Here is a 14,745-nt window from a genome sequence, read left to right on the forward strand (position 1 = left end):
CCGTAGATGTCCTAGTGACTAGGACGAAATATAGGAAGTATTAAATTATATTTTAATTCTTTTTGAGTGCTGTAAAAAATCCATTAAACCTCCAACATGATGTCCTCACAGCACTTAAGCCTCTACACACGAACATTGACGAGGACAGACTGTGGGCATGCAGACTACAGAGTTTGGTGGATAGAAAGCAGACAAGAATATGATCGAGACATTTAAGCTGTTGAAGGGTTATTATCATATTAACACTGAGGAAATTTGTCATATGGTAGAACGAGAGCAAGGACGAGGGGAAATTGCAAAAAATAAAAAAAAAGTGAGTAAAAAGTTAAGTTAAGTTAAGTTTTTTGCATGGAGATTTGATTTGTTTATATTTCATTGATAAGGATTTGTGTAAAGATTTTATATACTGTTGATAGAAGGTTGAATAATAAGTATAGAATTAAAATTTGAGTGGTTATTGACTGCAAAATAATCTGCGAACAATGGTGGGACTGATTCTTTGCTGTGTTAAAAGTAAAATCATACATAGTTTTGTGTATATCGTAATGCATCAAGTAACATTGTTAAAGGAACTTCATGCTGTCTCTCATAAAGTCTTGGGTAATTATTATATCTCATTGTTTCCCATGATGAGTCGTGTGACTCCATTAATGTAGCAAATGGTAACAGTAATAAGAACAGCATTATTCCAACTCTTTGCTAATATCTTTTATTTTAGGTAAGATGTATAAATTTGACTTAGTACAGTCAATTGACTGGTTCACCATCTATATTCAAAACTCCTGTCTGTATCTCATCTTCACCTCTGCCTTTCCATTAATTATACTTTTCACTGTGTACTGCATTTCTGCTTTTTTAAAATATCAGGCTATATTTCTTTTTCCTCTATTAGAGTATTAAATTTTTTTTTTTTTTTGTTTTTTTTTGTTTCAGTATTGGTCTAAGTTTTGGGAGTCATCAAATAATTTAGCATAGAAAGTTTCCTCCACCTCTAGTAAGTGGAGGTAAAATGCACACTGGAGTGTACAGAACATTAGGTGTCTATTTTATTAGCTTAATTATGCAACCTATCCAGGTCTCAAGAAGATAATATACTTAAATATTTCAACTACTACTAAAAAGAGAGTAAGAAGACACAGAGGGACTTAATTTTATTAAAATAACTACATAATACCTATGAAAATTTTATCATACATACCATCATAAAACACAGGCACTTGCTTGCGGAAGTAAGCAACAGTAGGAAAGGTATGTACATTCCACTGCCGGGCAGCTTCAGGATCATGTATCTTAACCAAATCTATGCCAAACTTATCTGCTTCATCATCAATATTTTCTAACTCTAATAATACTCTATCACATTCATGACAATTTTGTTCATCTGGAATAAAAAAATGCACAATCGGTTTTAAATTCTAAACTTTTTTTTTTCAAGAAATATATTATTGAACTGGATATAAATTTTTACGCTAACTATGCAAAGATGAAGTCTGATTACGAGATATAATTCTTATGTCTAAATGGATTGGTAATTAGTAAAGCTCATAACTTGTTACCTGTAACCAAAGAAGAATTATTTGTAGCAAGTTTTCTCACTGGGAAAGAAAAGTAAATACACTTGAAAAAGAAATATTTTTATTTTACTGAGATGTGAACAAACAAAAGTTTGCATTTGAAATATCTTCACATGCAAACTTTTCCGTGATGTACTGTGCGATCCCTTATTGGGAATGTATAATGCCATGCATTATGAGAAAGATCACTACCCAGTCCAGTTGCAACCTTTACTGAAGTCCTTTAAAGTGTGAAATCAGTAAAAGGTTAATATCTAATTCTTCCCATCACTGATGGCATTATATATAAATGCCCTTTATGTTACCTTAGTATACCCATTATGGTATACTAATGTAACATTAAGGAACACAAAAGCAACAATAAACAGCTAGTCAGGGAGATATTTGAGTAAAATACAAGTAATTTCTTGTCATTTAATTTTTCAGTGAAAAAAAAACTTGCTACAATTTAAAGTGTCACAATAATAATAATACAATATACAAGTAGCACAACTATTATGCAGTTGTATATTGAAATGTCCACTCCCATTTAGGTTAGCTCTTAATATCTCCTAGGTTTAGTTTCTGATGAGATCTAGTGAAACTGGTCTGGGTAGCAATCCTTGCATTATCATCATCATATTGCTGACATCTACCCTCAAGGGGTGTAAAGGATATGATAGTACTACATGAAAAATTTTTATCATTACTAACTTCCTATCTACAATTTTTCTCCAAATCAGTCTGTTACTTGTCAAGACTCTAACATTATCAGATCTTATATTTCTATCGTCTAGGGCACTCTGTATACCTATCAATCCACCTATATCTTTGTCTTCCTCAGGATCTTTTTCCTGCCAACCTGGCAGAGAAAACAAGGGCTCTCCTTTCTTTCCTCTCCCATTCTGTTCAAGTGACCATACCACCTGAGATTAGCTCTGCTAACGCATTCCTGGATGCTGAAAATGTCTAATTCTTTCCCAACATCTTCATTTTTAATATGATATTGCCACTGATGCCATCTGTTCATGCCTCTAATCTTTCTCAGGACTCTCATATCTGCAGTCTCTAGTCTTTGGTCAAGTGTTTTACTTCTGACCCAGCTCTCAGATCCATAAGTTAAAACTGATTTGAACACTGTCTTGTATACAGCTAATTTAGTGTTCCAACTAATTTCTCTCTTATTCCATATGAATTTATTCAATTGACTGCCTACCATACCAGCTTTGCTGATTCTGTTGTCTATTTCCATATTTAATTTACCATCTTCACTAAAAATTGTGCCTAAGTAGCTGAAATGTTTTACTTGTTCCACAGGTTCCCCATTCACAACACAGATGACATTTTCAACAATTCTAACTATTTTCATTGTTTTTGTATTTTTAATGCTGACCTTCATACCATATCTATTACAATAGTTATTCAATTTAGTCAGGGAATCTTGCAAACTTGTAGTGGATTTATTTAGAAGTATAACATCGTCCACATAAAGCAAAGAGCTGATATTAACATCTCCAATTCTGATATTATGTTTAATACCACTTTCCTTCATAATGTGATCCATATAGATAATGAATAACAGAGGGGATAATGTACATCCTTATCTCACACCAGATTTAACATTAAACCATCTTCCTTTATTTCCTTCAATTCTAACTGCTGACTTACAACTCAAAGACTAAGTGTTGCTTGATAAAATGCCCCATATACACCATATAACTGTAGCATATTGAATAGCTTCTCTCTTGGCACCTTGTCATATGCCTTTTCCAGATTGACAAAACTTAAATACAGATCTTTGTTATATTCCCATGCTTTCTCAAATTTGTCGTAAAGTGAAGATCTGATCCTGACAGCCTCTATTTGGCCTGAATCCAGCTTGTTCTTCACCAAGCATTTCTTCCACAATTCTTTTCAACCGTTTCTTAAGTATACTTGCATAAATCTTGCTAGGAACACTCAATAGGGAAATACCTCTAATTCTCACATTCAGTTTTATTTCCCTTTTTATATATGGGTACTATTAGAGCTCTACTCAAATCATCGGGAATTCGTCCCTCTGTCCAGGCTCTCTGAACTATGCAGTGCAGTCACTGTAAGACTTTATACCACCATACTTCAGCATTTCTGGTCAAATATCATCTACTTCTGCTGCCTTTGCATATTTCAAGCCTTTATTGGTTTTTCTTCAAGAATGGATATGTATTCCTGACTGTATGACTTGATATTTGTTGAGTGTTTTTTTACCACTGTGCTATCACTGCTTGTTTCATTTAGCAATTTTTCAAAGTAATTACTCCATACTTCAAGGATATCTTTTTCTCCCATTTTCATGTCACCTTTATCATCTCTAACTCCTTTTACAACACTCTTTTCTCCATTTCTAATCTTCTTCAACAACTTCCAGAATATCTTACCACCTTCTTGATGTTTATTTTCTATATTCTTGCCAAAGTCCTCCCATGACTTTTGTTTAGCTACTTTTACACACTGTTTAGCTTTCTTACATTTGTCTCTATTCTGTAAGAGTAAAAGCTGACTTATTTGCCAGGAACTTTTGATATGCTTTCTTCTTTTCCTTCACTGCCTCTTTAACTTCCTGTGTCCACCAGGGAGTTCTGATTTTTTTATCCTTGCACACAACCTCACCACATGCCTCTCTGGCAGAATCAATCAATGTTTTCTTCAGAGTTTGCACTGAATCTCCAAGGTTTGATTCCTGTTCTCAAACTCTTTCATTTTCTTTTCAATAATCTTTCTGTATTTTAGTCTACAGTTCACATCTGAGAGCTGCTCAGCTTTTATTTGCTTTAAAACTTTCTTACATGTGTCCTGCACCAGGGAGAAAACATCACTATCAACAATGACATAGTCAATGAGACTTTTTTTTATTCCTTGCCTCTTCTCTCCATGTGAATTTGTGCACATTTTTATGTGCGAACATGATGTTAGTAATAACCAGTCCATGTCCTGAGCAGAAATCCAATAGGTATTTGCCATTATTATTAGCTTTGTTCTTTTCTCCAAATTTTCCCAAAATATTTTTGTATGTCTGACAAACATTTCCTACTCAGCTATTCTGATCCCCAACAAGGACCAACTTTTCATTTTTCATTGTGTCAGTTGCTTTTTCTAAAGCCTCAAAAAATTCCTTAGTAGAACCTTTGGTCCCACAGAGGGTTCTACTAAGGTAGAACCTTCTGTGGGACCATAGGCACAAATAAGTCTCATTGTCCAGTTCCCCATTCTCATATTTGCCCACATCACTCTACTTGAGACTGCCTGCAATTCAAGAAGATTAGCCTCGTATTTTGTGTTGAATACTGTGGCTACTCCTTCTTTTCCTTCATTGTCAGTCATTTCCTGAATATAACATTTTGCATTTATTGCTCAGAAAGATCTCACCAGGTTTTGTCTTTTTTGTTTCAGTCACCCCTATTATGTTGATCTGGTACTTATCTAATTCTTCAGCTAGCTCCATTTCTTTGCCATTCAGGCTTCTTATGTTGATAGTACCGATCTTTAACTCTGGTGATGATGAGTTGGGGGTGTGCTTTCAGATTTGTTCCAGTAGCTGACTTTTCGCTGTTCGCTTTGGTTCCCTGGTGAAAACAACGGGAGCCTTGTTTAGCCAGGCGACGCCCCAGCCGGCATGAAATTTTGTCATGTTGTACCATCGTTTTCTATACTGGTTTAAGCCAATAAGAATACAATTTAGTCAGCTAAATCCCAAATTGCCAGCCCATCGTCGTTCGTTCACTATCCAGGTGGATAGCCAACAGGGTGCACCACGAGAAGGTGAGGATTGGACATTAGGTCAGAAGCCCTGGTCGGTTCTACGCATTCTTTAAAGGTTATGTGGAGGTCTCCTCTCAGTTATACAGCTTTGACCCTTGGGATAATAAATTAAATATTGCAGAATAGAGAAAGAAACAGATCCTGTGGGAAAAGTATAGAAGGAGACAATGAACACAAAGAGTATAAGATAAAATCAAAGTGACCAGTAATACGGGGGGGGGGGGTGGCTAGCTAATCAGCGTAAAGGAAAGTCTGTGGATTTTTTCATTGTATGTAGCCATTATTGAGAAGGTATGGTTATTGGAGAATAATTTTAATGGCTGGAGAAAGAAGTAAAGAGTAGAATCAAATCTGTTTAATGACATACATTTTGTCAATGTATTTCAGGGTGATGAAAATGACATTTCTGGGAAAGGTTGAAGCACTTAGAGGTACAGTAAAACCCCGAAGTTACCCGGTAGGTGGGACCAACAAAAGGCACGTAACTCAGGGTATAATTTTGCGTGTAATTTATATATACAAACATACAATTGGGACCAAAGGTTTACAAAAACACCTATATTTTTTAAGAAATATAATCATAATTGTAGTTTTCTGTACATAAAAAAAAGAAAGTTATTTCGATGTCGATGGTTTCATAAAATCTAATAGATTCGTCTGACAGCATTATGTCTTTTTCTTGTCACGCAAAATTTCTTCATAGCAAGCTAATGATTTTTTTATTCCTTGCCTTTTGCCTTGTGGCTACAGTTCGTTCCTCATTAGAATCTATGTCCTCCAAAATCTGTAAACCTTTATTTTATGATTGTTCTTACTGTGGATTCCTGTAGATCGAACTTCTTTGCTACCTCACAAATTTTCATTCCGCCTTCGAAATCCTTAATAATGTTGAGTTTTGTTTCCAAAGTCAATGTTTTTCTTTTCTTGCTAGCTGTAGAAGAATCAGACTTGCTTCTTTTGGATGACATTATTATTTTTTATGTGATAAAATTTTTATCAAGAACATAACATTAAACAATTGCAAGGTTTGTAGACTATAAAAATCGTGTATGAATGGAGACCGTGCGAAACACGTCAGTGCTTGTTCAGAGCATGTGCGACATGCGGCCGGCGCCTAAAAGATACGACTAGTGGTGAAGCGGGATGGCAATACGTACATATAAGAAACCGTGTAACTCCGGATTCCCGTAAGTCGGGGTATGACTGTATTTGGAATATTATCTGTTTTCAATTCACCAGGCCATATGACTTAAATGAGATTTGCCATTCATTTTTGAAAGGCTGGTAACTGGACAGTTTCCAAAGGAGTGGAGAGAGGAAAGACATACAGCATAAGGGTTGTGGTAAAATGGAGGCAATGATCTAAAAAGTTTGTATTTCCACAGCTGTAATTAAAATTTTTGAAAAAAAGGAGTGATAAGACTGGGACAGAGGGTGGAAAGTCTTCTGTGGAGATCAAGATGTTTGTCAAATGATCCTGTTTTAGTAATTTAGTATATTTTATAATATTATAGCATGCAATATAATATTTATATATTTTGCAGAAACTTTTGACAGATTACTTCATGGCAAATTGATATTTAAATTGAAACAAATAGGATTGGATAGGCAGCAAGTGGGTTGTCAACTTGTGTGCATGTCTGTATATCAAGGAGCAGTTTCTATAAGGCAACTGTAGTGCTACAAGGTTCTACTCTTCTTCTTCTCTTCAAGATTAGGCATTTGCCTGTTCTGGCTTCACTGTCTTTCCATCTTGTCGCTGGTCTTTCTCTCTCTCTCTCTCACCTTTTGGTCTATATCCATCCATCTGTTTTGGTAGCCGATATCTTTCCAATCTAGATAGATCTTCTTTCCATTTCTCTCTGTATTCCTTGAGCCTTTCATTTATGTTATAAATATCTAGCTCTTTTCTGATGTCTTTATTTCTTATATGGTTCACTTTAGTGCATCCTTTGATTGCTCTTAAAAATCTCATCTCTGCAGCTTGTTTGTTTTTCATCTTTCTTTTTAAGGATCCATGTTTCTGAACCATATAGTAGCGTGAGAGGGGCCATTATTTTATAAAATTTTAGTTGAGTTTCTCATCTTGTTTTTTTATTCAGTGTGTTCTTTTAATTGTTCCACAGATTTTCTGAAATTTATTTATTTTTTCATCTATATCTTTAAGATATGTTATTATGCAACCTAGGGGTCATAACAGAAGGGTTCAAGTCGCGACCCCTGTTGGCTTGTTTACAAGCCACAAATTCTGCTGCCAGTGATCTACAGTATAGTACAGTACAGTCTTCTATAGTCTTCTACAGTTTTATAGTGCTACTAGCATCTTCTTTATCAGAGACAAAATGAGTTGGCAAAAGGTGTCACTCCTTATTATTAAAATACTCTGGATTAGAAATAGTTGTTGGAAGCTTTTCCACTTGGTTGTACTATAAATTAAAGATACCAAGAAATTATATACTTGGTTTAATCCTTTATCCAAGTGTAGGCAAACAAGTTTGCGCCTGTGACAGCTTTTGGCAACTCGCACTGACGAGTTGCCAAAATCTCGTCAGTGGTCTTGCTCCCACTGACGAGATCTCAATAAAGGTCGAAACCAGTCTGGGTAGTGTCTATGTTGTGACATATATGATAAAGATCCATTTTCATCAGAAACAATTGACACAGTAGAGGAACTTATAACAGCACTGTCTGAAAAAAGAAGTTGACAATGAGCAGAGAAAATTAAAAGCTTAGATATGAAACATAGTAGCAGGAAAGCCTGGCTCTTACTCAAAAAATTATCTGGTAACCCCATAACAGCAGCAACCAAAGTTAACATAAATGAAACCAAATTGCAACTCAGCTGTCTCTGAATGGTAAACCAAGTACCAAAGGAAAAATACCTAAAGATTACGTTAAAAGAGTTAGGGATTCAGAAAATAATCTCTTTGAAGTACCATTTACTAATAGAGAGGACATAGAAAATGTCCTAAAAGCCTTAAAACTAGGAAAAGCTGCCATATAGATGATATCAGAAATGAGATACTAAGGAATCTGGGAGAAAAGGCAACAGAGTGGTTGTTAGAATTTTTCAAATTTTGTTGGAAATTTGCTAAAATACCTAGCATATGGAGGCAAATGAAAGTAATACTTATCCTCAAACCGGGTAAACCTGCTGAGGATTCAAAAAGCTACAGGCCTATAGCTCTTCAATGCTCAGTGCTGAAGCTGTATGAGAGGTTAATCTTGAACAGGCTAAGTCCAGAAATAGAGAAAGTGCTGATAGATTTAGAACAGGAAGATCATGCACTGGACAAGTATTAACCTTAACACAGTTTATTGAGGATGGCTTTGAAAGGGAGATTAGCAACAGAAACTGTATTTATAGATTTGACAGCAGCATACGACACGTTAAATCTTAGAAAGCTTATAGTAAAAATTTACAGTATGACAAACAACTATCAGTTAGTGGATATGTTTAGGTTGCTGCTGTTCATCAGGCGATTCTTTGTTGATTTTCAAGGAAAAAAAAGAAAGAACAGCTGGCATATCCAGAAAAATGGTCTACCTCAGGGAAGTGCGCTATCTTCCCTCCTCTTTAATATATATATATATACTAATGACCAACCTATAAACCCACAGTGAAGAACCTTCATATGCAGATGACCGGGCAATAGCTTATCAAGCAAAATCCTTTGATGACATTGAGAAGCAGCTCACACAAGAACAAGAAACCCTTACAGTTTACTATAAGGAAAACCAACTGAAACCAAATATTCCAGTAAAACCCAAATGTGTCTTTTCCATCTCAATAATAGGGAGGCAAGGAGAGAGTTGAATATAGAATGGAATGGTGTGATATTGGTCAATTATCCAAATCCAACTTACCTAGGTGTTACACTAGATAGGGCCTTAAATTACAAGCAACACATAGAGAAGACAGCAGCTAAAACTCAAACACGTAATAATATTCTGTGCCAACTAACATCTAGGTGGGGGTGCAAGTCCACAAGTACTGCGCACCTTTGCACTGTCACTTTACCTTTCGACAGCCGAGTATGCTAGCCCTGTTTGGGAAAGATCATCATCATATGTCAAAATTATTGACAAGGTTCTTAGCGAAACATGTTGGCACATTACTGGCTGCCTTAAGCCTACAAAAATTGACTATCAATACTCATTGTCTGGTATTGCACCTCCTCACATCAGAAGGATACATACAGTAGATATGAGTGGAAACAACAACTAAATGATGAACGGCATCCTTTGTATGGACATGTTGCAGTACATAGGAGGCTAATATCAAGGAAAAGTTTTATTCACTCAGTGGAACCGTTGGTTGATTCCATAAAAGGTACAAAGTTAACAATGTGGCAAGAACAACCCCCAGAGACTCTGAACGAATCTCTTCCTTCTGGCTTACATCTAGACTGGCAAAGATGGAGGACATTGAATAGACAGATCAAAGCAGAATATGGACAGATGGGGCTACATAGACAATGACAGCTGCTCATGTGGTGAAACACAAGCCATGGAATCTGCAATGCTGCCTAATAGACATTAATAATATAAGTACCCGAGAAGATTTAATGCAGTGTAATGAAACAGCGTTAAAGTATTTAGTCACTGGATGAGTGAAATTTGACATTTTATGTTTTTCACGTTTATATTTTATGCAAGTGGCATTTTTGCCTTTTAATATATGCTTTTAATCTCTATTCTTTTAATGTCTATTTCTTTAAATGTATGATTTTAATCATTTATATGTATGCTCTTACATTTTCTGTAGTCCAAACATGAAATAAATAAATTATACAACCTAAACAATTAAACTCTGACATCTATTCTATTATTTTATTTTCTATACCTATTTTTGATTAGAAAAATACCTTCTTCAGGGGCTACTCCTATAATATTTAAGTAGTTTCTATTTGCTTTTAATTTAACTGTTATAATTTGATTATTTACAAAATTGTACTTTTGTATTCTATTTTCCCATTTATTATTGATTAAAATGACCACACCATTAGAACCTCTGATATGTTGGTCCACTCCACTACATAACACAGTAAAACTGTCTATATCTTTTGTTCCCATTAATTTCTTTTTTGTTTCTGTTATCACAGCTTTATTAATATTTTTAGTTGTTTTACCAATTCTAATTCCTTTGTTATTATGCTTTGCACATTCCACATGGCTACTTTTAAAATGTCCGAGATTTCTCATTGTTTACCTTTGTTCTTTCTTGATTGTTTTCCATTCTTTTGGGTCGATGAATTTTACAGTTCCAGCATCTGAGTTATAGAAATTTTTTACTTGGTAAGGTAACCAGCCTTATGCAAAACCCCCAACCTGGAGGACCAGGGTATCTCTCTTAGTCTGGCATAGCCCTTGAGGTCATTGGTGTGCACAAGCCTCCTTACCATGTCAAGGTGGATATACCATTAAGGAATTTTATTCATCATCTGTTATTCAGATTGAAGTCAATAATGTCTATGAAAAAAAAGGTCTAGTAAGATATTACTAGATACAAAGTTGGGAAGAGTTGTCCATGATGCAGCTATTAGTGTCCCTTTTGGATGTGAAAATGAAGATGGTTTTAATAGAAATTGAAGCAAGGAAATGGCTATGTAAGGTAATGGTTGCACAGATACAGAATCTCTATAAAAAATTAATTTTCTACAATATCAGAACTGCAGAATGTCAAATATGTGGATAGGTTAAGATAGAAAATAGTCTTTAGAGCTTAATAAACAGGAGCAAAAGAAGAGATAGGATTAATACATATGTTATTTGGAGGAGATGAACAGATACTGGAGATGTTCCACAGAATATTCTTGAAACTTATAATGTGGCAAATAAAGGTTTGAAGAGTAAGTTCGTTTGCATGAATAGTTTTAAACAAATGAAATCATTAATAACTGAAAGTAGACTGTAAGGTACGGTATGACAGACATTGTAGCAATTCGGATAAATCTCCTGCAATGAGTATCTGAACTCCATGGAGTTCTACTAATAATTGAATGAACACAGCTTCATTAATAACAATAGCGTGGACTTAGCAAGAATTTGTCTTAGATCCCAAACTCATTTAAATTTCTAGTGGCTTGGCTTGGTGCTGTAGGTGTGTGGGAGACATTGTTAAACCATACTATCATGATATGAATTGCAAGATTGCATTAAAGGAAGGAGTTCCTAGCATTCCTGAAAGTAATAACCAAGCAGTTGTAATGTGTGTGTATTCTTGCTAGGACAGCTTGTATATATTATTAATATTAATAAGAATTAAGTGTGGTGTCACTTAGCCTGTATGCCAGAAGATGAGTCCATACTCTATGGTTTATAAACAAAGTGATGCTGATGTGTTAAGTGATGAATGGATATATTGATCAGAAAGATGGAGGGGGAATATATGCGATTTTTATGAGGATTAGATGGATTAACAGATGGAGAGATGATCCTATTCCATGGGAAGGGAAGAAAGAAATGCATGCTACCTGTAAGCCTAAAAGACCTCTCTTATTCACAACAGTGCTCCATGGTATATACAACACCAAAAGGATAAAATATAATTTACCAAACTTACAGTATATTTCACTGGTTTACCAGCACCATCAGAGCACAAATTACAACTGTGGCAAGCAGGCAGCACTCAACAAGATAGTAGTGGAAACAATTCATATTCTTACTGAAAAAGGACTACTGTCCTAAGAAGGCACTCTCTAGAGGTTAGAATAACCATAAAGTTAATTTGAAGAGTTAATTAGTTATATTTATGTAGCGTATTGGTTGGCCAAATGGTTAGCGTATTTGCTCTCCAAACAACAGGCTGTGGGTTCAAATTCTGCCATGGGCACGGATGTTTGTGATTGTCTTTAGGTGGGAAATAAAATCCTGGTGAAACCACACACACACACAAAAATAAATAAATAAAAAATACACACACACTCTCTCTCTCTTTCTTTCATTCATTTAATACTGTGTGTGTTTTTTGGTGCAGATAACAAACAGCAACAGAAAGAGAGAGAGAGAGAGAGGCCAATATGGCAAAACATATAGCTGGATGTTAATAGGTTGGGAGTTGCAGGAGAAATCCAAAATGAAATGTATGGACAAATTAGTTCAGTCTGCACTTGCTAAAGTACAAACAATTAATTGTATCATTATGAGGAATTATGAGAACTAGTGGTGTGTGGCAGGGGTTGGTATTGAGGGCATTGTTGTTCAATTTGTATATTAATGAACTGGAATGAGTTTAATTGGTGATATGCAACTATTTCAGATAATACAAACTCAGGGAGAGCAATGCAGAGTCAAACAGATGTTATGATCTTACAGGAGGACTCCAGAATAGACTGTATGACTGGGCAGATAAGTGAAACTATCAGTTCAATGTTGCAAAGTATAAGGTTATACTTTTATAAGGTATAAGGTTTGGAAATTTGGTAACCAATGATGGGATGCAAAGTATATACTTGGTGGGGGAAACTTTAGAGGAGATGAGGGATCTGGGAATGATGGTGATGGAAAAGGACCTGAAATCTAGGGTTCAAATTGCTCGAGTTGTGAAGTTGTCACATTAGATAATGGTAACGATGCAGAGGCCCTTCATGTGCAGAAATAAAGAGTAAATATGATCCTGTTGTATAAGGCCTCGTAGATTATTGTGCACAGATTTTCTCACCGAGATTTTTATGGTGATGAGGATATGTTAGAAAGTTCCAGAAAAGATTCCCAAAGATGGCTAATGATCTTTGGAATGTGGAGCATGAAGACAGATTGCAGAGCCTTGTGAACAGGAGTAGAATATGATTGAGACATATGCATAAGTTAATCAGGAGTTGTTATCAGGTTGACATGGAAGAAATTTTTTATAGAACGGAAGATGGGGGGGGGGTAGAACAAGAAGCCATCCCTGGAACCTGTATAAGGAAAATATCAGCAGAAGGGTGAAGAACAGATTCTTTGTACAGAGTGGTTGGTCAGTGGAATGCATTGCCTGAATATGTTGTGAATGCGGACATGGACACATCGAATCAGTTTAAGGCATAGTTGGATAAGCTTTGTGTGTGATAGTGTATTTACCACCCATGATGAATCTCTGACTCCATGGAGATCAGATGTTAATAATAATAATAAAAGACTGAAAAAAAAAGGATACATGGAAGAAAGGAGTAGGAAATGTAGTGTTAATGAGGGGATAATTACGAAATCATCATGACAAAGGGACCTGGACTTTAGTTTGGATTGTGATGAATAGATTCAGAGAATTCTCATCACCTTCAAAAAGAGGTGTACAAGATATTATGCTAGTATTACACCATTAAGTTTGCATTATTACTCATCTCTTAGTAATAATTTTCCTCGAAATCAGTCTGTCACTTATCAGTACTCCATTATTGTCTATCTATTCTATTCCCTCAGCCATATGCCTGGTGGGAGCAGCTATATGCTACCATACTAGGGAGATGATTATATGCAAAGCTATTTGCCGTAGTATATTTATGACTATAGCTGTGTGTGTGTTCGCAGGACTGGTTTGTCTGTTTTGAGGGATAGAAAAACCCTTGCATCTTCGTATGAGACTGGTTAACTCACCTTTGGTTGAAAGAGACCAGATAAAGATTCCTCACATCATAGGTGGCAATCGAACCCAGATCTTTCCGACCAAAGGGCTTCATCTATACCGACTGAGCTATGGAGGCTCCCCGTTATTGTCAGACCGTATAAAATAAACAGTGGAACATATATAAACAAAAAGTTTAATAACACTTTATTCAATCATATATATAATTTAACAAAGTGTTTTAAACTTCATAAATGAAAGATACCAAGAAATTATATACTTGGTTTAATCCTTTATCCAAGTGTAAGCAAATGAGTTTGCACCTGAAAAATTTTTAGCACTGGGGCAACTCGCATAAAGAAGCTAATGACTTCACATCACTTGCCTTAGTATCCCATAATGCAAAGCACATCTCCTTGCGGACATGTATAATGCTATGCATTATGGGAAGGGTCACTACCCAGACCAGTTTTGACCTTTATTGAGGTGAAAAAGTAAAGGGTTGCTCATCATAGACCTAGAGTAGTTAATATAGGGTTGCAAGAGAGCCTAATAGTATTAGGAGAAAGAAAGACAGATAGATAGCATGAGACCAGATAAAGAATGATGATATAAAGCTCTTTTATATCATCATAAAGCCAAAGGCTATCAGTTTTCCTTTTTCATCAATTTCATATAGATGAACAACCAAGAGACTAATTGAAACTAAAGCACAAAGATGACTAATACCCAGGTGGTTAGCCCCAAGTGTTAACCACCTTAAGTTGGCCTTCTCTGCCTGGGATACTCTCCAGCCATCCCTGCAATTGACTATAAGACCACATTGAATTAAGAGGACAGAACTATTTA

At 35.6% G+C, this 14,745-nt stretch overlaps 1 protein-coding gene across 1 annotated transcript in view; it reads right to left on the bottom strand.

The window, feature by feature from the left end:
• LOC150096202 (uncharacterized) overlaps positions 1-14,745 on the bottom strand; it is an 881,296-nt gene that overhangs the window by 55,008 nt on the left and 811,543 nt on the right. Inside the window, exon 33 of the mRNA XM_090409004.1 lies at positions 1,199-1,381. Coding sequence (XP_090265130.1) covers positions 1,199-1,381 — 183 coding nt within the window. The remainder of the gene's footprint in view (positions 1-1,198; positions 1,382-14,745) is intronic.

Source organism: Typopeltis vanoorti, chromosome 19 (genome assembly GCF_054136105.1).
Source record: "Typopeltis vanoorti isolate ZY-2024b chromosome 19, IOZ_Tvanoo_1.0, whole genome shotgun sequence".
NCBI lineage: Eukaryota > Metazoa > Arthropoda > Arachnida > Uropygi > Thelyphonidae > Typopeltis > Typopeltis vanoorti.